This window comes from Lampris incognitus, chromosome 16 (assembly GCF_029633865.1).
Source record: "Lampris incognitus isolate fLamInc1 chromosome 16, fLamInc1.hap2, whole genome shotgun sequence".
Lineage (NCBI taxonomy): Eukaryota > Metazoa > Chordata > Actinopteri > Lampriformes > Lampridae > Lampris > Lampris incognitus.
The window spans coordinates 22,768,563-22,792,409 of NC_079226.1; the positions used below are offsets into that span (position 1 = coordinate 22,768,563).

At 44.3% G+C, this 23,847-nt stretch overlaps 1 protein-coding gene across 1 annotated transcript in view; it reads left to right on the plus strand.

Moving 5' to 3' along the window:
* The window catches only part of mboat2a (membrane bound O-acyltransferase domain containing 2a), a 61,915-nt gene that overhangs the window by 13,648 nt on the left and 24,420 nt on the right, over positions 1–23,847 (plus strand). Inside the window, exons 2-3 of the mRNA XM_056295623.1 lie at positions 16,420–16,565; positions 19,953–20,030. Of these exons, the coding sequence (XP_056151598.1) occupies positions 16,420–16,565; positions 19,953–20,030 (224 nt within the window). The remainder of the gene's footprint in view (positions 1–16,419; positions 16,566–19,952; positions 20,031–23,847) is intronic.

Genomic DNA, 23,847 nt, shown 5'->3' on the forward strand with positions numbered 1-23,847 from the left:
ATATTGCTGATCTAACAAACATAACAAGGCCTATGAAATGTGAAATGTGAGAAAAGAACTGAAAATAAACATTGAAACAGTCCCAAACAACGATCAGAACTTAAAAACTACCAGAACGACCATGGGCCGTCAAAATGACCGCCCACAGTTTTTAAACTATATTCTGTCAAATAAATACCCGACTGAGATATTAATACATGACATATGTTAGTATGTCTGTTAAGAAACGACTGACACCAAAATTAACATTTTAACAACTTTTAATACTGTTTTTCAAACAATCTAAAATCGCCACTGTCCAACACCTGTAAATACTGCAACACCCCGGTGGTAGTCATGGTGCGTCTGAAATGGCATCTGTACCCAGACATGTTGGCAATAATCAGAAATCAGGTTTAGACTATTACTCTGCACTGGAGAACACTAGTGTGTTCCTAGGACACAGCAATGAACTTCATGAAGGAAATGATGCGACCAACACACGTCATAAATAGTGACATGACGCACGATCACGCATAAATTGGTCATTTTAGGGAGATCTTATCATAACTTTGTTATGTGCAGTTGATCTAAAACTGATTTTAATGCAAATATATCCAATTTTAGGAGCAGTCAGGGAGCGGCAGGTCTGTATCTTTTTTCCCACAAAGGTATTAAACTTTGAAAATTCCAAACCGTCAATATGGCGGCCTTGGTCGTTGTAGTGTTAAAGAGACAGTACACCTATTTTTTGCATCAGGTACCCCATGGGTCTGGACGGTTTCATTCTTTTATTCTCCACAACCACCTGGTGACCCCTGGAAATTATCTCCCAACCCCCAGGTTGAGAACCATTGTTGTAGGGGGGAGTGGTTCACATTCCAGTGCCTTAAACATCCTTTAGAAGAGGGGTTAGTTTGCTTGAGAATTTTTTTGAAAAACTTAATTGGGAAGCCATCAGGTGTTTAATTTGCCTGATCAGTTTCAACTGCTGAGATGCTATCAAGATCCATCCTATCTCGTGAGCCTATGGTCAGCATCTCAAGAATATCGAACAACTGAGCCATCTGTGCTCCATTGCAATTTTCGGTGGCGTAGAGGTCCTCCAAAATTTCCCTAAATTTTTGATCAGTATTTATTCCATCTCGAGTGTCAATCTCTGCTATGAATCAAACTTCTGCAGAATGTCTTAACTGGTGGCATAGTAATTTGCTGGCTCATTCCCCATGCTCATAAAACTCTTGATAAGATTTGAGATGAAGCTCCTCAGCCACCCTAGTCGAAAGGATATTAAATTCCGTCAGAAAAGCTGTTCTTTACCTATAGATGTCAGCAGACGGAGCTTCTGAGTGTCTATGATCGACATCATTAATCAAAGAAATCAGTTCATTAAGGCGTGCTGACCGTCTTTTGTTCATACTGGCATTATAGGATATTATCTGTCCATGCAAGTATGCTTTCATCATTTCCTAGAGTAGATGAATTGGATCTCGTAACTGGCAACTGAGTGAGAAAGAAGTCAATTCGAGTGGACAGGAAGCTAACAAAGTCTTCGTCAGACAAAAGACGTGGATTAAGTCACCAGGTGCGTTGTCGGGGCTCGTTATTTGGAAAGCAAAATGCCATTGTCACTGGGCTATGGTCAGAGACAACGATGCCCTCATATTCATTAGACCTCAGCAGGGGGAGGAGTTTCTTATCCAGCATAATTGTTTGGCTATTAATAGCCAGCCTGGCCACAGAGCCCGACTGGTATCTGTGGATCAGCACAGAGAAGAGAGCACACTGCCATTGGCTTATGTGTGCTCTCAGGTGTGCAGTGCCATGTGGCATAGTTTTTCTTTATCCTTTCCAACATCGCTTACTCAAGTGCCAATAATGCCTATTGCAAACACCGCAGGAAATCCATATGACTGCCTAATCATGAAGTAATCTAAGCAAACATTTGTGTTTCATAGTGATGGGTACCAGGTTGCGATACTTTTTCCAGTACCAAAATAGGGGGTACAGAGCGGACTGAAACTTTACATGTTTCAGGACATTATTCATTATGCCGCTGTTATGCGTATTATGTTCATGCCTGGTTGTTGCAAAAAAAGAACAGTGTATTTATCGAATATAATGGTGCTGTTGATATTTGGCAATTTCCACCAATGATGAAGACTTTTACACCATGACAAAACAATGTACCGTTAAATGGTATCATCAACCACCAGTATTGGTAAAAAGGTACAGGTATCTGTACCAATATCAGTAAATTTCCAACAATCCGATCCTTATGTTTAATCGCAAGCCCTCGAGACGTCAGGAAAACAGACAGCAGTTTAAAATTTTAAGGCCTAAACTTGTTTCTGGCCTTTTTTCTCTCTGCCTAAATTTGCCCCAGCCTGTATTTTCACTCAGCCAGTTAGGCTTGCCAAATGATTTGAGGTTCGAGGTGAGGCACTTCGTAAAGAGTCAAACTTGTCTTTGTTTCATCTGCCATGTTGAGGCGCTGCCAGCAGCACAGACCCAGTCGGAGCTTTGTTGTTCCGGTGGAAGTGAGCATGAGCGCTTACACTGTCCATTCAATCTAGTTGAGCTGAATAACCCATAATCCACTCACCCCCACTCCATACCACCAACCGCAACCATACACACGTGCACATACAGCCTGAAGTCCTTCATTGGTCCAGGCATAGTAGTCATGACCTAGCCTCAGTTCTTGTCTGGCTGCAGAAGTCTTGAGGCGCAGTTTGTGTTTGGAGGCACCACAGCAGAGTCTCAAACCCATTACGCACATCGACATATTTCAGCTGAGACATGTCTGTGTGTGCATTTGTTTTGTACTTGTATATGTGCTTGCTCGTGTGTGTACGTGTTTGTATGAGAGAAGCTTTGTCTTTGATACCCGTGTGGATGTATCACCCCCTCCCACATTACTTTTTTTCTTCTTTTCCTATCCATTCAGCCCAAAAACACATAAGAAAGTCAGAGCGAAGGCCCCGGGGTACAATCTCTGCTTCTTACTCCAGTGTGAAAACTGCTGACAATAGTGCATGTGTGTACACCCTCGTATACATACTGCGTATACACATGTTCTCACTCACTTGTGGAAAAGGATGTTTGTGTAGAGGGTGTGTTCGACATACACGACCTACGTTGTCTTCGGTACTGGCTGAGGCAACACATCTGAGTGTAATGACGAAGCTATGATTTGCACCAGCCACTCAGCAGCAGTGCCGTGGATTTGCATGAGTCATTCTGGACAAGAAGTGATGCAAATGAGATGAGACGCTGTAGTTGGGGACTACAGCTTGTGCGCACACGTGTGTGTGTGTGTGTGTGTGTGTGTGTGTGTGTGTGTGTGTGTGTGTGTGTGTGTGTGTGTGTGTGTGTGTGTGTGTGTGCAAGCTGCCACTGCTCTCAACAGTGGGGGACTGGGGTATAGCTCTCTGAATGGAAAAAAATAAACCTTATGCTAATGGGGGTCTAAATTTATCTTTCACGTCACACACAGATGCCCGCACAAGCAATCTCATACAGATGCAGGCACACACACACATACACACACAGTTTGGTTTGAGGTAAGCTGAGCTGAGGGGAGAGGGATATTGCTTTTACCAAAAGGGGGTATTTCAGGCTCTGGTGTGCTCAACCTGAACCATGTGAAGGGAGGGGAGACCAGAGGTGTGTGTGTGTGTGTGTGTGTGTGTGTGTGTGTGTGTGTGTGTGTGTGTGTGTGTGTGTGTGTGTGTGTGTGTCGCAGTGCTATTTTTGTCGGATAGGCCCACAGGAGGTTTAGGAAGACGTTATCCCATGGGAAGTGCAACGCATGCAGTTAGCCGAGGAAGAACAGGTTAGACCCAATGAGCGAGTTTTATTCAGATGTTTATCAGTTTCAAGGCCTCATGGGAACCTCTTCTACACTTTCTCTTTCCTTCTGCTTGCACACAAAAACAGACAGACTGACAGGTTAGTCATGCGAAATCTCCCTTTCACTGCTTTGCTGTGGTCTACAACTTCACACACACACACACACACACACACACACACACACACACACACACACACACACACACACACAGAAATGACCATGTCTACGTAAGGCCCAGTCTATCTACCATGGTCAACTGCTTTTTAAGACTGCTCTCCAAAGGCATGACTGACCTTTGCTGGCCCCATAAATTTCCACGGCTTCTCGCCATCATAAAACTGCTGCTGTTAAACCCATGAACTGCAAACCAACAGGAATGAGAGGCTTAGCTGTGAATATTGCCAGCATCTACACAGCCGTCATAGGTTGTGGTTTGTTGATTTTATGCAAGAAAAAGCTGTACCCTCAGGCCGGCATGGTTGTGTCTCCCACTGTTCCCTCCCCCATGGCTGCCTGGCTCCAATACCCCCCTCCAACGTGACATCTCCAGCTAATGAGCTAAATTAAAATGTGAGGAGAGAGATAGAGAGAGATAGAGAGCATATCTTTTAGAACAAACTTGAATGCGGGGCAAGAGGCTGTGAATGACTCCCCATAGTACCCACGTGAGCACTCTCTTACAACAAACATTTACGCAAAGCGTTTATACCTCATAAAAGTGCCAATAGTCAATTCAAGAAGTGGAAAATATCTCAGGGTACCTAGTTTATTTCAAGAAGAGGAGGCAAGGTTACCTGTGAGTGGGAGAAAATGTAGAGAGAAGGAAAAAGATGATGAGAGGAAGGGAGTGAAAAAAAAAAAAAGGAAACTGGATGAGATGAACAACGGCTCGTCTCTCACGCTCCCTCTCTCACACACCACACACACACACACACACAGTATTTCTCGCCTTTTCATTCAGTAATGAGCGTCAGGAAGCAGGCTTATCTCTGTCTTCCACAGCATCCACAATGACTTCCTCCCTCCTTCAGCTCCTCTTTGACTGTCTTGAGTGTTGGCCTATACTGCTGCCTCTTACCACCACCACTGCCAGGAGAAACTGGCTGACACTGGAGCCATGCAGCTTAGTGCCCATCAGCGCTAATCGCTAACTGGCGCCTGCTACCCACTATAATATCTGCATGCTGTTTGTCTATCTTTCTCTAGCCCTGTCACACTCAGTCAGTCACTCACTCACTCACACACACACACACACACACACTTCAATAATGTCTGTCTGCCTGCCTGATCTACTCCATCATGCTCTAGCTTTACTCAGACATCTTCTTTGCAGACACAATCTTCAGATGGAGGGCTGATGGAGATAAAGAGGGAAGGACGGAGAAGTCATTTGTTTCTTATTGGTCTGACTTCAGATAAATGTCCTCATGAACGCTAAGCTTTTGACATAGCCTATCTCAAAGATTGGGTATGTCCTGACCTGATATGAGAGATCGGTTTCGGATCTGATCGAGGCTTATTTTATTTATTTATTTATTTATTTATTTATTTTGGGGGGATTTTTCTCTCCAGTTGTATCCGGCCAATTACCCACTCTTCCGACCCGCCTCGATCTGTGCTCCACCCCTCTGCTGATCCGGGGAGGGCTGCAGACTACCACATGCCTCCTCTGATACCTGTGGAGTCGCCAGCTGCTTCTTTTCACCTGACAGTGAGGAGTTTCGCCAGGGGGACGTAGCGCATGGAAGGATCACGCTAGTCCCCCCAGTTCCCCCTCCCCCCCGAACAGGCACCCCGGCCGACCAGAGGAGGCGCTAGTGCAGCGACCAGGACACAAACCCACATCTGGCTTCCCACCCGCAGACACGGCCAGTTGTGTCTGTAGGGACACCCAACCAAGCCGGAGGTAACAGGGATTCGAACTGCCGAGCCCCGTGCTGGTAGGCAACGGAATAGAACGGCTTACTTTATCGGCTATATTAAGCCTGATCAAATTCCAGATTTGGAAAACAAAAACAGTAGTAGCCCAATGTGATAAAGCACCTAAAAAGTAATCATCAGAAGGAATACAACAGTTTCACACGGGTTATTTTTATAGTGTGTTTACTTGTCAATGGATAAATGAAAACCATTAACGGGGCAGCTGTGGTGCTGTTTTTGTTTTTCTCCTTTATGTAAAGCTATAAATTGTAGGGCATACCCCCCGCCCCCCAAAAAAAAAAAGTATCCGGTCAATTACCCCACTCTTCCGAGTTGTCCCGCTCTCTGCTCCACACCCCATCCATCTGCCGATCCGGGGAGGGCTGCAGACTACCACATGCCTCCCCGATACATGTGGAGTCGCCAGCTGCTTCTTTTCACCCAACGGTAAGGAATTTCGCCAGGAGGACGTAGCGTGTTGTAGGGCATAGTTTAACTGTATTGAAACTGTTTTAGTAACTTAAATGTACTCAAAGAAGGTTGAATCAGTTCATCTGGATACAATGTTTATTGACAGATACGTTTCATCACTCAACTAAGTGACATCTTCAGTCTAAACTGTATCCAGATGAACCGATTCAACTTTCTGTGATTTTCTTACCTGTATTACTGAGCATGCATCAAGACATTTAATGTCCTCACTAGCAATGTTTCCATAACGTATTTTTATGCGCATTTTGAAGTATTGCATTAGAAAAAGGTTTATTGAAACGGCAAAATTTGAGAAAACTTCCTCAATTTCGCAAAAAAGAAAAAAAAATTACGCTCACTTGAGTTGGTTTTTGCCTTTTTCGAAAAAGCGTTAATGCATGAAATGAGAGCTGGAAACACGAAGTTCTGACATAGCTAACATTTAACACACGTGACTGATCAACTGTTTCCGTTATCTCTGTTTCCCTGAATATTTCCATAATGCGCATTTCATTGTCTTTGTCTCCGGACAGCACGAAACATGGCCAATAATAGCTGACATGAAAGAACAATTACATCTTTCCCGGTTGAAACAAATTCCCAAAGACCTATCTCCACTTTCTCTCTTAAGGCGACTAGTTTTATATCCGGCGACTAGTTTCATTTCCGGTTCGTAACCTCTACTTCTACTCTGTTTATTACCATGTAGTAGCGTAACTTATACCGCCAACTTCTGATGAACTAGCTTTACCTACCCTAGTTTATTCGCTCCAAACCAGTTGATGGAAACGCACTTTATTCGTATTTTCTTTTTGCGACATTTTGAAAGTTCGCCTAAAATTCACTTGACAATTATTGGAAACACGGCTATTGTGTGCACTGCAGGAAAATATAACTGTCGGATTAGGAATCGGTATTTAAACGACTAGGGTCTAACTGTCCCACGTTATAGTCAGTGTTTTAGTAATTTCAGTGTCTTCGAGGGAACTACTCGTTTCTATTGAAAACGGTTGCTCCCGCTAAATCTTCTGCAAACCAGTTCAGCAAAGGAGATATGTTATGCTTCACGTTCTCAAACAATAGGCTGTGCGGTGCCATACCCCCTGGGAAAGGTTGACTTCACAGCGAATCAATAAAGGAGGAGATTCATCCATTATGGATGAAGAAAACAATGCAGTCTGGCACAAGAACTTGTCCATGGCTAAATGTTTATTCAATATAACTATCGCAAGAGCAGATGGTAGGAAAACACATTTAGTCGGGTCTTTACAAATCATTTGAACATCAGAGCTATCAACTCCTCTCTTTTAAGTTATCCAGAACTTACTGGAAATGAAATTGTGAACTGATGAGGCTTGCCAACTAATGGTTGCCACATTTCTTGCATCTCTTTTTAATCAGCCTGAAGGAATTTTCCACTTCATTTCAACCAGTTTTAGGTCAAGAACTGTGGTCAGAATAAAGTGGAGTCAATTAGCCTGAGTTGTAAAATTTCCCCAATTATGAGACGAATATCATCAAGCTTGTTAACTGCAATTTTTTGACATGTGGGCTAAATTTATTGCCGCTGTTGAGGTAATTCACATACATTAAAGAGACCTTCAGACGTGATTCACTTAAGTTGCAGGCAGTACTACCCAGATCTAATCTGTCCTATCAGAACAAGCCACTGTTCCCATCAATTTGGTTTTGTTTGAAAGCCTTTATGATAATGCTTGTGTATTCCACCCATCATTTGATACTTTACCGCTGGGATTGTACAGTTTACTGTGTGTACCGAAGTGGGGAAACATTGAATTCCATCGATCCTTGCGGATGGACCGTCAAGTTGACACCATAGGGCAGGAGGGATGGAGATCTACACAGATCTATCACTGAAAGACATGCCAAGACCCCTGAATGTTACTTTGAGTTCAGTACAGAGGTCTTGAATAAATCGAATCACTCACTGTAATGCAATTAAATCCCCGACTCCTGAGAGGACCAAGTGGTGCAAAGGTGCTCAAAGTGTGTGTGTGCACGTGGAGGTGGATGTTTGTTAAGACTTCGTAGAGATAAAGTATGTATACACTGATATTTAATCTTCATATCCTGGAAGATGTTATGGCAATCTGCTCAGGTATGCTTGAGTCATTAGGAGAAGATAAGAAGGCCCATGTTTCCACAGTACTATGACTACAGAGTGGGATGGAAACAGGGAAGTAATTTCTCTGCCCAGCCCAGGTCAATGAATGAGACAGCAGAGAACACAGGGTTAAATTGGCGTCATTGGTGAATATCTGTAATTCAGAAATGCAAACACTGTACGCGTATTGAGTTTTTCTCCTTTTAAACATGAGCTCACATGTGGATTATTATATGCAGTTGTGATTGTATGTGTGTAAGTGCCTACGTATGGTATGTTTTTCCATCTGTGTGTGTTCCAGTTATACTATTTCACTATTTAAAGCCACACAAAATAAATAGTAAGAGCATCAGTCACTCATTAGAAATGCCTCTCACTTCATTAATAAGCTACATTTTCTTTCCACTGCTCAGTCAGTGAGATGTCAGCTTCAGGGCTAGCTGAGATCTGTGATAAGGCAACCAATAATCAACAGATCCAATTACAAGCCAAAGTTGAGGACAACCACAGGCTATTTCACAGTCAGGCAGAAGGATTTCCACGCATCTTGTTGCTGCCAGAAGAAGCTCTTTGAAAAAATGGATAAGCTAAATTGATCAGCAGTTATGGCTGGTTTATTGGAATATTGGGGGGGGGGCTTATTGTTTGTTTTTTTTGCTGGGGGAAGACTTTGTTGGGAGAGATCTTGTTTGGGAAGAAAGACGGGTGTTGGTTTTGCATTCCTCTTCTCCGGTCACATGAATAGTCAGCATTGTTAACTCTGTCTTCCAGTTGCCTTTGAGAGCAATGAGACGTACAGTCTGTCTACTTGAGAGTTTGAGCTGCACAGAGTTGGACATATGGAAGATCTACTTCAAAATTACTGACTCCATATTTCGTTTCAACATCAGCAGAGTGAATCTTTCCCAGAAGACGTCAAAATACATGGGGTGTGTTTGTGAGATCAGGATAGGAGAGTTCAAACTGTTCTGTGGAGGACTGCCATTTTGCCTATAGGTCTTTTTTCATTCATGTAGCAACATGCCTGCATCATGGATCTAAAGCTTTATTCTAGTATTCTATGCTATCATAGAAAAGAGCATCAGAATCAGCAACACATTTGTCATTTCATTCCATTTCATGCACTTGCAAGCATGAAATGAAACGAAACATTGTTTCCTCCAGCCCACAGCAGTGCAACACAAAGACAAAAACATATCCAAGAACTACAAGAACACATATCTCCGAACTAACACATATCTAAACTTAAAAAGATAAAATAAAAATCACTGTCCAGTAGAACGAACGCCAGCCAGGATGACTGTCAGAACTGCTGGTCTGCATGGGCTAGCAGTTAGCTTAGCCTCCCCGACTTCTGCATCCTGTTGGACCGCCCTTGGTGTTTGCTCTTTGGGTGCAACTCTGGTCGGGGCTGTAGTCCTTGAGCCAACAGGATGTAGCAGACCAAGCTCCCTCAGCCGATCCAACGCTAGCTCTCCCAGCCAGACACCTTCAACACATCTCCCTGCACTCCACATGACGACACTAAAAATACAGTCAAGGCTAGGCGAGGCCGCCGCCAGACCGCTCTTGGTGTTATCAGAACTGCCGGTCTGCATGGTCTAGCAGTTAGCTTAGCCTGCCCCGCTTCCACATCCTGTCAGACCGTTCTTGGTGTTACTTCTTTGGGCACAGCTCCAGGCAGGGGTGAGAAAGAGAAAGCCACTTTATTTTGTCATTGTATTCTTACAATGAATTTATCTTCTGCATTTATCTCATCCTATTGTATAGGAGCAGTGGGCAGCTGCAGCACCCGGGGACCAACTCCAGTTCTTTTTCCTATTGCCTTGATCAGGGACACAGACAGGAGTATTAACCCTAACATGCATGTCTTTTTTTTTTTTGATGGTGGGAGGAAACCGGAGCACCCGGAAGAAACTAACGCAGACACGGGGAGAACATGCAAACTCCACACAGAAAGGACCTGGGGCAGCCTGGGGTCCGAACCCAGGACCTTCTTGCTGTGAGGCAACAGTGCTAACCACTGAGCCACTGTGCCCAGGGATTAGCAGGTCTAGCTGTCTTATTCTATTCTATTCTATTTAAAACAAATGCGACAAATTTTCATGCCTGATTATAAAATGGAGATTGCCAGTGACGTTATTCTCTTGTCAAGTTAAAAATCATCAGAGGACACAATTTGCAATGAACAGATTGCTCAGTCGACAATAGATGACGCAACAGTCAGCTGTGAACCACAGGGTCAAATACTGTGCTCCTTCTGCAAAAACCTCTGCTAGCTGCTGACTTGAACAATACAGTTCCTCTATCACGCCCTTCCAGGCAGCCACATGAAATTCCTTTCGTACAACACCAATATGCAATATCCAGGGAGGGGCTGCCTTCAAGCTCTTGCCACTCAGACTTTATAGCAAGCACGTAAATCCCAGGAGGCCTTTCAGAGAAAACACCTTGATCGTAGTTACGGTTAAACAAAACAAAAAAACCTTTTGTTTGTTTTTTTTTAAGCACACACACACACACACACACACACACACACACACACACACACACACACACACACACACACACACACACACACACGCAGGCAACACTATCCCTGATTCTCCTCCTACACAAGTTACTGAGCTGTTCACACTGAGTGTGGAATAAGGCAGATAGGCTTGATTTGGGAGCGGTTTCCCGGAAACAACAGGAAGTAAAGCTCCGCTCACCTCTGTGCCAGAGACTTCATCACATCGCACAACCTGTACCACGTGTATTTCAGTGTAGATGTGCTGTGTGTCTAGCCAACAAACAGGAGACTCAGGGAACCAGTCCATTTCCAGGAGCCAACTCTGAACACCTGAGATATTTTCCACTCTTGACACCTGGCGCGTGTCGGAGAAAACAAAAGCCGAAGTGTGAAGAGTGACCCAATGTCAAGTGTAATGTCCAAAACATCGGGTACGAGATTGCTTTGACTCATGCCGTAGTTCTCGCCGCTTCATCAGAGCGGCGAGAACTACTCTTCTGTTTTTGTCTGTTCAATTAATCAATGATGATAGTGACTGTGGGATGTCAGCCAGTTGGAAAAGCAGGCAGTCAGTCAGTCATTCAGCCAGCAGAGGTTCCTCCAATTGTTGAGCAGCTCACAGCGATCAAAGCGTGAAATGACTTCCAATGCCATGGGGTAACGTAAGCACTATTTGAAGTGGGGACTTGCAAGAAACGGAGGTGGGTCTATTTGTTGGGTTTTGTTCCTTCTATCACGCCATCATGTGTTGTTTTTATTTTTAGCTCTAGATCCGGAAGTAGAGATGACAGTTTGCAGTTATTCCTCAGTCTGGTTTTGACACAACAGTGCTGCACCGAAAAATGGGTAGAAACAGTATCAAAACCACATCATTTGCATAAATGACTGTTTGCACTAGAAGACGGGTTTCTTTGTTTGTGGGGGGGGGGGGGCAAAAAACAAAGGGAACAGCATCCACTTGTCATTGACATACTGAGGCTTTTTTTGCACACGGTAGTAAATTGCTCACGAACACAATTCGTTGGCTTTTAATTTTTCACGACTTCTCTGTTAAAATAAAATGTCTTCCAGTTGCAGCCAGTCGTTCTGCCTTGCGTCTGCTACTGTACATATTTACGTATTCGATAACTTTTTCATCCTTAGTGAGCTCATCCCTTACAGGGCACCACCCCAAATGATAGAATCACAAGACGCCATTGGCCTGTTGCGGAAGCTCAGTGTTTTGTGTGTGTGTGTGTGTGTGTGTGTGTGTGTGAGAGAGAGAGAGAGAGAGAGAGAGAGAGAGAGAGAGAGAGAGAGAGAGAGAGAGAGAGAGAGAGAGAGAGAGAGAGAGAGAGAGAGAGAGAGAGAGAGAGAGAGAGAGAGAGAGAGAGAGAGAGAGAGAGAGAGAGAGAGAGAGAGAGAGAGAGGAGAGAGAGAGAGAGAGAGAGAGAGAGAGAGAGAGAGAGAGAGAGAGAGAGAGAGAGAGGAGGAGAGAGAGAGAGAGAGAGAGAGAGAACTGATTTGGTTTACCTTTTCATGTGTGCACACTGTAGCTGGGTAGCTGGAGAATCGGAGGGATGAACGTTTACTGTAAATATTATCCGATATGCTTCACCCAGGCTAATAATGCAGATGATAAGGAACAGCAGGTCTAGCTGTCACCACATCTGTTGGCCTTGCAGACTGAAGGGCCAACATGGATCTATTTGTCCTTGCATCTCTCTCTCTCTCTCTCTCTCTCTCTCTCTCTCTCTCTCTCTCTCTCATATTAAACATGCAGGCTTTTCTCTAGCTTTTCACTCATCTCTAGACAGATCCATTTACATGGCCTATATACACTGACAGGGCAATATGTCTTCTGACAAACGTCACTCAGCACGGCATCATTTAAGCAAGTAATGGTAACGGTCTTAATAGGTGAGTGTTTATTTCACACCTTACATCAATGCTGTTAAACGTATAAATAAATCTGCCATGCACATGTTTGAACTCTGGTGCATACTCTGCAGCTGGCTCTGCCCCGCCTCCTCCTCCATGAGAGGGCTCCCTCTCTTCAAGCCGATGTCTGTCTTTAACAAAAGTTCAATGATAAAATAAATAATAAATGATCATTTGATACCTTCTTAAATGAAAAAAAAAAGAAGGTAGAAAACAACCATCGCAGTTGTGATTTCATTATGCAGGAATGCTACTCTGCTTATTTTGGAGTTGCAATTTTTGTGTTCGGGTGTGTGTGTGTGTGTGTGTGTGTGTTAGTGTGTTAGCGTGTTAGCCTTCACACAGAAAAATGTGAAAAGGCAAAGAGGAATGAAGGGGTAAGAAACTGAACGCTAAAAGGAGTGGCAATTTTTAAGTGTGTGTGTGCGTGTGTGCGCGTGCATGTGCCTATGTGTGTGCGCGCATGGCCATCTGTTTAATGTTCGGAGGGATGAATAGCCCAAGCACAGGGTACTGAAAGGGGGCATCATCTCTGAATCATCTCCGCTTATGGGCTGAATACATACACATAAATCCACAACATACACCATGTATATTGTGTTTTCAGAAGAGTTTCCTGTGTGTGTGTGTATGTGTGTGTGTGTGTTTGTGTTTGTATAAACTGAGATAACTGCGCTCTTTCTAGACTAGAGGATGAGCTGTATTTGTGGAGGCTGCTCATTTACCAGGGGTCATGAGAGTGACCCCTGGTAAATGATCGTCAGGACAATATAGTGCAATTCCTCCCACACATTAATCCTCTCAGGCAGATAGGATATACCGCACAAGCCACTCCGTTTTAACCCGCACTATATGGCCTGAGAGGTGAGGCGACACAGTATTGGTAGTGAAATGGTGAACTATCCTAACCATCGTTTCCCACTGGGCTCCCAACAGGCCCAGTTAACCGTCTCTTTAGCCGGGGAATAAATCCCCCTTATCCCCTCGCTCCAGTCACATTAGGGCATGAAACAACATCTCCTGCAACTGCTGTCCTCCAGCTATTCTGGGACCTGTCCAACTGAACGTGTTTTCTCTAAATGCTACACATATAGAAAAATACTTTCTGAGAAATGAAGAAGAAAAAGGAAATGATCATTGCATGACAGTATTGCAATGTGTAGCATTGATTTTAGGAATCGCGTGGATGTGAATTGGTCTAAGTCAAACACTTGAGTCCCTGATACTGTAGATAAGGCTGACTGGTCACTGTAACTTATCAACTTTGCAGTTTTGCAATCTGTGAGTTAATGACCGATGGAAAGGTTTTCATGGTTTTTTCAGGTTAAGGTGTGTCCAGACTCACTGACTCATTGAAGTCCTTCTGTTCAGCCTCGTGGTGAGGCTTCTGAGTCAGTGCCTGCTTTGACAGATGAGGTACGGTGGATTTTGGAAGACTTCAGGGTCTCTCTGGTTTGAGGAAATACTCAAGTATGAACTCGGTGTCTAGTCTGCGTTTTGAAGGTCTCAGTCTTTTGTCGGGCTTCACGGCGTGACTCAGACTTGACTCCGTTTTGGACAGTGTGGACTCCTGGTAATTTTTCAAGACTGGTTGAGTACAAGACTTTTTAAAAAATTTTTTTTAAATAGATGTCAAACTTTCCCCCACAAGCTCAATAAAGTGCCATCTAATCTTTTTCTTTTTTATTATTATCATTATTATTATTATTATTGTTATTGATATATGTCTCCAGATGATTGGAATCTAAAATATTGTTTCCTTGGCAAAAGAAAAACCTAATTAAAAATAGTGTGGTGAAACTTTGACATTTACTACGATGGTATTCAACTACAGTTAGTGTAATGGTGTTTGATTGGACCGCACCATTCTGATGTCAGTCTTTATGTACATTTTGGCCAGATTGGTGTTGAGATGGACTCGCCACCTTAAAGTCTTGGACTTGACTTGGACTCTGTATGCTTTGATCTTGGACTCGACTAGTCTTGGTCTAAGAGGAGGAGAGTGGCAGGCAGCGCCACTTGGACACTTCCTGCCACTCTCCTCATCACATTTTATTTTTATAAATCCATATAATTTTTTTTTTTTACATGGCGATGCTGGTCGCGTGGCTTGGGTCCTGGACTGTTCCGATGGCGTCTGGACACTGCTTGGCATCCTGCGCATCATATTCTTCATAAATTTTATAAGTCCATTATAATTCTGTTATCCTCTTTCATTGTTGGATTGTGTAAATTGCGTAAACACAACATCTATTGCACGTTGTCCGTCTTGGGAGAGAGATCCCTCCTCTGTTGCTCTCCCTGAGTTTTCGTCCTATTTTTTTCTCCCTGTTAAAGTTTTTTTTTTTTTAGGGAGTTGTTCCTTATCCGATGAGAGGGTCTAAAGACAGGATGTTGTGTTGCTGTTAAGCCCACTGAGGCAAATTTGTAATTTGTGATATTGGGCTACACAAATAAAATTGATTTGATTTGGCGTGGTTTCGACTACAAGGCTAGGAAATACCAAGAGACTTGTGTTGCTTGGTTTTAAAGAATCATGGCACAGAGGAAGATGCAGAGGACAGGAAGAGATGAGAACGGATGACCCACTGTAGCAACCCCTAACGGGAGCAGCTGAAAGTAGTAGTGGTAGTAGTACAGTACCTCAAAGTACTATTACCCTGTCTCCAAGGCTTATTATTAGCAGCGCTTTACTTCGCATTCAGGTAGCATATGTACGCCTTGGTGCTGCAAGCTACCACCAGACTTGAGTTCTGGATCAACATGTTTGTCCCGACTGACCTGGGTTTAAATCTCACCACAGCTTTTCATTCTGTGTCTACTCTTCAGCTGTCACCGAGAGGACTGCCCACTCTACCTTTAAGAAAGACTAAATTAATCATCGTAGTCCTCTGTTGCTGGCCACTAAATATCTCAGTCAGAGCAGTTGGGGTCAAGGAGAGTTATTAACTTGCCCTGCCCAGGGTTACTTCGCCAATTCAGGGATTTGGATCAGCCACAACCATGTCACATGGCTGCCTCTCAAGGCTGACTGCATCCTCCATGGTTCCCTTTACAGTCACAGAATCCTACACACTTCGCTGTCAGTGTGTGTCACACTACAGACGGTGAATTGAATGAATTGCTGGGTCGCAGGTGGTTATGCAATGAAAAGACTAATCAGTGCATTTTTTTTCTATTTACATAAAATGAAAATGGTATGATATAACAATTTCCCACAAGAAAGATAGCCAAAAAGGAGTTATATGCAGGTCAATCAAGGGTTAAGTGACCACTAAGGATCGCACAACTGAGCAGAGTTTGTCTTAGTGTAAATATACATTTGATGAACTGTTTGGCAGTACCTTCTGTATATCTTTGACTATTTCTACAGTATACTTAGTCTTCCATCCGTAACTTAATTGGGTTATTGTGTTCTTCATTATCAACACTGTGGAGAGAGATGGAGAGAGAGCGAGAGAGAGAGCACTGTGATGCTCTCCCTCTGTCTCTGTCTCTCCCTCTGTAGCGTCGCCCCAGTAGTTACCCTGTCTCCATGTAGGGTCATGTGAACCAGTAAACAGCAGCTAATTCTCTTGAGTTTCCTCGCAACATCGCATGACCGACGCCGTTCCTGCCTTCCCTTCTCCGCAGGTGAACTTTGTGGTGTGCCAGCTCTTTGCCCTGCTGACGGCGCTGTGGTTTCGGCTCTACCTCCACCCCAGTAAGACCAGTCCCTTCATCAGACATGTGGTGGCCACGCTGCTGGGCTTCTACCTGGCTCTGTTCTGCTTCGGCTGGTGAGTCTCTTTCTTGTTCATTGAGTGGCTCAGCCCTGTACAGCTGTTTCCTGGACACTCCCCCTTCCATCGATTCCCTTTGATATATGTCATTATGCCTGAAAAGTGAGGTGCTTTGTGACGTCTACTAGTCCTGCTATATCTAACTGCACTTGGAATACATGTTACATCAGCAAGTGAGACAACGGAAACAAATTAGTCGGCCTTATTGCTTTATCCACGATATTTTTATGTGTGACATGTGATGAATACGTAAACGGCAGATTTATCAGAGGTGATTTATTTCTTACTCTGTGCTACGCTTGCTCTCTCTGCATTATTCTTCCTCCTGAGCATATCCAACCATTTGCCATTTTCTTACCTCAGCTCATCTAACACGATAACGCCCTCTTCAACTCCTTCACCCTATCACCCCCCTCTTCAACCCACCCTATCCTTGCCAAGATAAACACACTGATTGAGGGGTAATTGAGACCCTGTTAGAAAGCAATTGTTTTGTAATAGACAACCTGTTTCACCTCTGGCTGAGTGCCCCCCAAAGTGCCTTGCTTTGTGTGTGTGTGTGTGATTGTGGTTTTGCGTGGTTCGGCACACATTTCTGTGTGCATATAGAGATGGAGGAGAAGGAAAAGTTAGCTGGCTTGCTAGTGGAAAAATGTTAAGAAGGTGGTGGTCAGATAAGGTTTTATCTGATCACCTCTCAGACAGGCCGCCACTAAGCGTGGTGTGTCATACGAATGCTTCGGCTACAAGCTTAGATGTTGCCAAGCAGAGCGTAACATGGGGATTGTGTCGGCTGCTGCTGAAACGAGTGGCACTGTTTTCATTAGTCATCCTTCTCAAGATGGACTTGATGGTACTCATCAGTCAGAAGCAAATCCATTCTCCTTTCCCAGAAGTGCTGCTTATGCCCTCCATTTCATCAAGTCACGGTGGAAGCCTCTTTCTTTAATTGCACTACACAGGGAAAATGCGAACTTTATGTCCTCAAACAACTGCCAGTGAGTTTTATTTACCACTGTAATTAATACAGTACGAGCCCATATAAATACTTGGAGCAGAGGCGCTTCACAGAGTGAGCGTTTGGTATTTATTCCGTTTTGGCTGGGTGCTCCTGGCAGACTCTTTCAGACTACACACACTGCTCTCTAAATTATACATCACTAACGGGAGTAAAAATGATCTCATCAGTTAAATTTGAGATGTACAGTGTAATATAAGGTGCCTTATAATGTCGCATTAATATTCAGTGACTCCAAACAAAAGAGAGGAAAGGAAATTTGACAACTTTTGAAACTAGCGGTTGCTGGAAATCAAATAAATTCATCTGTCATTCAGTGCCATGCAGACGTGTGTAATGCAAAACCATATTTGCTTGTTTGCACGCGTGCACAAACACATACACACACATAGAGGAAAACACACAGTTCTCATTGTGTCTTAGAGGGCACCAGGCTGCAGCCTGCAGGGAGCTGCCTAACAAATGCTGCAGAAGGTTGGTTTATTTTAAGCTCCATCCTGAACCAAGTCATAAGTCTACATGGATGTTTATTTCTGTGTTCTGAGAAAACCATATGAGGTGATGAGTAGAAATTACTTCCGGTAGAGTGGAGGAGTGAATGTGGTTATTTTAGGTCTTCCAAATATGAAAACAGTTTTGAGGTTTTGAATGAATCTTGCCAGGGTCCAATGGTTCAGAAGGTAGGGTATCCTTCATGTACAAGACATCCTCATCACATCTGTTGTGTCTGCTGTGCTTCCTGTCTGTCTTTTCATCTCTCTTTCCCCGTCCATCTCTGTCTTCCTCACTTTCTCTGTTTGTCTCCCTAAACCTCGTTCTCTTCTTCACTGCATTATTAATATTAATACTTTACCTGCCACGTCGTTCAGTCACCTCACCTGCCCTATGCTCCCCTGTTCTGTCCCAAACCCTGCTGACCTTGCCCTCCCCATCGGTGCCCTTTGCAGGCTTGCTGCTAACACAGTGTGGCATCGCTCCCCGTCCTGAAGGGCATGATGTTGAGAGCATTACACACAGCGCCCTTCAAAGGTCCATATGGAAGCTGCTGTTACTGCTGATGGGAATGGGGCTTTGTGTGTGTGTGTGTGTGTGTGTGTGTGTGTGTGTGTGTGTGTGTGTGTGTGTGTGTGTGTGTGTGTGTGCGTGCGTGCGTGCGTGCGTGCGTGCGTGCGTGCGTGCGTGCGTGCGTGCGTGCGTGCGTGCGTGTGTGTGTGTCAGGGTTAGGAGGCAGCCTCTCTGAAAGTCAGCCATTTGATCACGACATGGCTCGAGGATACAACAGATGCAGACACAGAGCATTGAGTGCACACTTTCTGTCAGGATTTTATTTGAGGAATCACAGGGCTTGAGGTGCAGGAAGTGACTAGAATGTTCTCATGTCCTGCTGTGCTCTGGGAGTGGAGATGACACATTTCTGGTTATCAAGCTCTGACATATGGCAGACAATGCAGATGGGGTTTCATAATGCTGGCCCTCCCTCTTTCCCATGACATGGCAGGATCAGTGAGAGGGGGCTTAGGGTCCAGGAGACCCAGCAAATGGGGACTGATGTACAGAAAGAGTGTTTTCTCAACGCTCGCAAACTGTTTGGGTCAAAACTGACCCGTTTTTAAGTTTAACAGCAAAAAAAAAAAAAAAAACAAACAAAAAAAACACTTTGAATATTAGCCTGAAATATGAAGACTTTTCCTAAAAGTGACCCAAATTTTACAAAAAGAGAAAAATTTTCAAATTTCATATTTTTGCAGGCCAACAAATGGCTGCACACAGTGGCTATAAATACCTAGTATGTCTTACTTTCATTTCAATTATTCAGACTGTTAAAAAATATATATGGTTGTAACTACAATGTACTTGTGTAAGACCACATATAATTATGAAAGTTGGTTTTGATGAAAATCTAACTTATTAAAGGAGTCCACAACAATTAAGGCAGGGAGCAAGTATATCATAATTATTTGTTTAATTTGACGTGTGTGTGTGGGGGGGGGGCCGTTTGGATATGGGTAAAAAGAGACCTGAACCAATTAGTGGGGGGGGGGGTTCCTTGGAAGTAAATTATTACCAGGTTGACAAGATAACAAGTCTAAAATTTCAGCTAATATTTAAGCAACAAGCAAAAAAAATAAAATAAATAAAAGGCTAAATAGAAGGCCCAAGTAGTTGCATAGATGTCAATCAACTGGATTATCCTGATCTGCAGCCCACCTCTCACCCCCACCCCCTAACCATCTGCCCTGCTGATGGTTTGCAAAGGATGACCACATGAATGGCTGCTTTTCTACGGCTGGCCGTGCAGAGGATGGTTATGCACAGGGAACACTCGAGTATTGCAATGTTAGCCTACCATGTCTTTCCCTCCACAGGTACGCCCTCCATTTCCTGGTGCAGAGCAGTCTGTCCTACAGCGTCATGGTGTTTGCCGGCCTGGAGCACATGCACAAGTAAGACGTGAATGCAAATGAAATGAAACGCAAAACACCAGGGATGCACCCGTATCACTTTTTCACTGCCACTTATGATCGTGTCGGCCGATACTGAGTATCGATCTGATCCATTGCTTTTGCTGAACAGTGCAGCCTTAGACCATTAGTTTGGTGTCAATGGGCAAAATGATTGAGATATAATCAGTTTTTTCTTTTGCTATTGAAGAAATGTCAAAAATGAAATAAATCAAGCCATTTTGCTTTTATTTACTCGTGGCTCTTGGTGTTGGATTTTCATCTGAGATAGAATCTCCAATACCGATACTCCATTTTAGCCTGGTATCAGCCCAATATCCGATACCAGAATGGATTCACCCCTACAAAATACATTTTACAGCTTGTTGTTTGCCTCCTTGGCATCTACCTACGAGTGATGGACTATGGCGTCGTCACAAAGATTACTTCATGCGATGCTGAAATCTGAGAGGGGAAGCGAACGCTCACCCCATATAACAGAGTCTCTATTCGACAACCCAAGAGTCCGTCAACAACCAGAGCATTGACCGTGCTAGATTTGCACCCTGTGGTTATCGGCTCAGTGGGTTCTTGTGCTATTTCATTGTTGTTGCTGTGTTTTTTGGTATTCTTGTTTACGTTGTTTTGAGAGCAGGGAAGGTCTGGCTCATGACGGCAAGGATACTGCCCCCCCAGCTTTCCATCTGGGACCATGGCTCATCAAGACACATGCACGCACACACACACACACACGCACACACACACACACGCATATGTATGCAGACAAACACACTTGTATTTTTAATTATTTAGTTATTTATGAGTATTATTTATTTATTACATAAATGATGTTATAATTAAATCATATATGTTTATCTTCAAGGTTTCAAGGATATGAGGATAGGTATAAACAATGGCTGTTTCCTCCTGGGCAAAACAGGCTAAATATAGCCCTGCAAAAAAACTCATCACAGGAGCAGATGCTCTCAGAGAGGATGGAGTCATATCTCGGTACCAGAATAACACAGACCTGTTAAAGGTAGCATTCTTTAGCCATTCAGCAATATGTTTCAACAGGAGAACCGTCGAAAATCAAATCAAATGGTTTGTCATCTCACATATTGCCGGTCTTAAACGATAGCAGCCTTAATTCCTAATTCTTAACACTGAATTTTTTGGCTGTGTTCTTTGATTCGCTGTTGCCCGAGCTAAGCTGGCATGGCTTGGAACAGCGCTGCTGGAAACCAGGCTCTGCTTTTAGGGTTTCAGTTCATCCAATACAAGTGTAATGAAGGTTTTTCGAGGCCGACGGCCAGCTAGTGAGTGATGGGGGCATGGTGACATGTTCGTTGATAAAGTCCTGTGTGCACGGTTTCCGAACAGCACCTGTTCAGTTTATAGCCTGTTTAAAGGTTAGGAGGGTGGAGGGGGAAAAGCAAGGCAGGGCACAGTGACACGTTCGTCTTTGCAGGCACAGAGGTCAATGAACCCACTGGCTTTGGGGGTTTTTGTTAAAAAAAAAAGTGGTTATTGCCACGATATGATGAGATTTAACTTGGTGAGAGTGTGTGTGTGTGGTGTGTGGTGCAGGTGGTGCAGGCCAAGATTGTACCACAAGCTTTTTTTTTTTTTAATCCCCCCCTTTCTCCCCAATTGCCCAATTGTATCCGGCCAGTCAGCCCGGTGGTGCAGTGGTTAGTCTGGTAGCCTCAGCACAAAGGTCCTGGGTTTGAAACCTGGGGTTGTCCAACCTTGGGGGGTCATCCCAGGGCTTCCTCTGTATGGATTTTGCATGTTCTCCCTGTGTCTGTGTGGGTTTCCTCTAGGTGCTCTGGTTTTTTCTCACAGTCCGAAGACATGTAGGTCAGGTGAATCAGCCGTACTAAAGTGTGTGTGTGTGTGTGTGTGTGTGTGTGTGTGTGTGTGTGTGTGTGTGTGTGTGTGTGTGTGAGAGTGTGAGTCCTGTGACGAACTGGCGGCCTGTACAGGGTGTCTCCCCACCTGCCGCTCAATGACTGCTGGGATAGGCTCCAGCATCCCGCAAACCCGATTGGGATAAGCGGCTTGGACAATGAATGGATAGATGGATGTATCCAGCTAATTACCCCACTCTTCCGAGCTGCCCCGGTCACTGCTCCACCCCCTCTGCCGATCCGGGGAGGGTTGCAGACTACCACGTCTCCTCCGATACATATGGAGTCGCCAGCTGCTTCTTTTTACCTGACGGTGAGAAGTTTCGCCAGGGGGACGTAGCGCGCGGGAGGATCACACTATTCCCCCAAGTTCCCCCTCCCCCCTGAACAGGCACCCTGACTGACCAGAGGAGGCGCTAGTGCAGTGACCAGGACACATACCCACATCCAGCTTCCCACCCGCAGACACGGCCAATTGTGTCAGTCGGGACACCTGACCAAGCCGGAGGTAACACGGGGATTCGAACCGGCGATCTCCATGTTGGTAGGCAACAGAATAGACCGCCACCCTACCTGGGCGCCCCAAGGTTGATCTTAATGAGAGAGGACACATCAAGTAATCATGTTCAATTTCGATAGCATCTTAAAGAGCAAAAGAATTGGTTATTATCTTTTGAGATCCCTGATAATTCATATTTACCTTCCCTCGTGCATTAAACTCACAAGTCACTCGTGTGTATTTTGCATTTCTGCCATGGGCATTCATTTTGAGACGGTCCTTTGGAACGAATGAAGTTGAAATCAGACCATTCGTATCAAAACAAGTCAGTTTTCTGCTATTTACTACTCTCACCTACTGTGTAGTACAAGTGGCTGCCTACTCTTCTCTGCTTTTTCTATTTCACCCCCCCAACTTCCTCTGTTACGTCATTTTCTCACACTTTCATTTTAAGTCAGTGTATCTTTCTCTCCCTCTATTCCCTCTCTCCCTCATAAGTCCTCTCTCATTAAGCTCCACCTTGTGGTCCTATCTTTGTCTGTCTGCATCCCCCCCCCCCCACACACACACACACACTCTCTCTCTCATTCTGTCATCCAACCCTCCTTTTCCCTGCCTTCTCAGTAGAAATTGCACAACATGCTTAGGGCTAGGCCGTCTGCCAGTGATAATACTGCTCAATAGAGATGAAATGGGGCAGGACGAACCAGGATGTAGTATATGCTGTTGTGCAGGCGTCGGCTTCCACTGTCATTGGATAAAATTGGTTTATGTGACCCCTGTGCTTCAGAAGCAGTGATCGTGTAGTGGACAGACTTCACGGCCTTCCTCCGTGCATCACACCGAGGTGTGTTTGGTCACACCAGGACCTCTTGTATTATCCCTGTTGTCTGTTGTTGCCTCATAGGCTCCCACTCAAACAGTGAGAGCTGTTTGAGGGACAACATTGTGGAATTTGAGGTGGTATAATTTTTTTTCTTAAACTTTAGAAGAAGTGATGAATATGAAACTTGAAGCTCTAGGCTGACTATAGGAGCTCTTTGTTTTGTGGGTTGCATTATGTTTCATGACACTCACTTTTATTTGCCTTAGAAGATCTGAACTCCCCACAGTCTGCGACCACACACACACACACACACACACACACACACACACACACACAGCTTTGTTCAACTGTTGACTGTGGGTAGAGAAAAGCTAGGGAATGTTCTGGAGAGGGCCTCCCCCATTTCAAATGTAAACACAGTGCCACCTGCTGGCTGAGAGCTCCCACTTACAATTTCCTGGCTGGCTGCTTCTGTTTCATCACTGCAGCATGCCAGAAGCCACACTGCACCGTAGCAAAAACATTCAGGCCTTGGAGCCCTATTTATAAATTCAAAAAAGAAAAATGAAATAATTTCAAGAT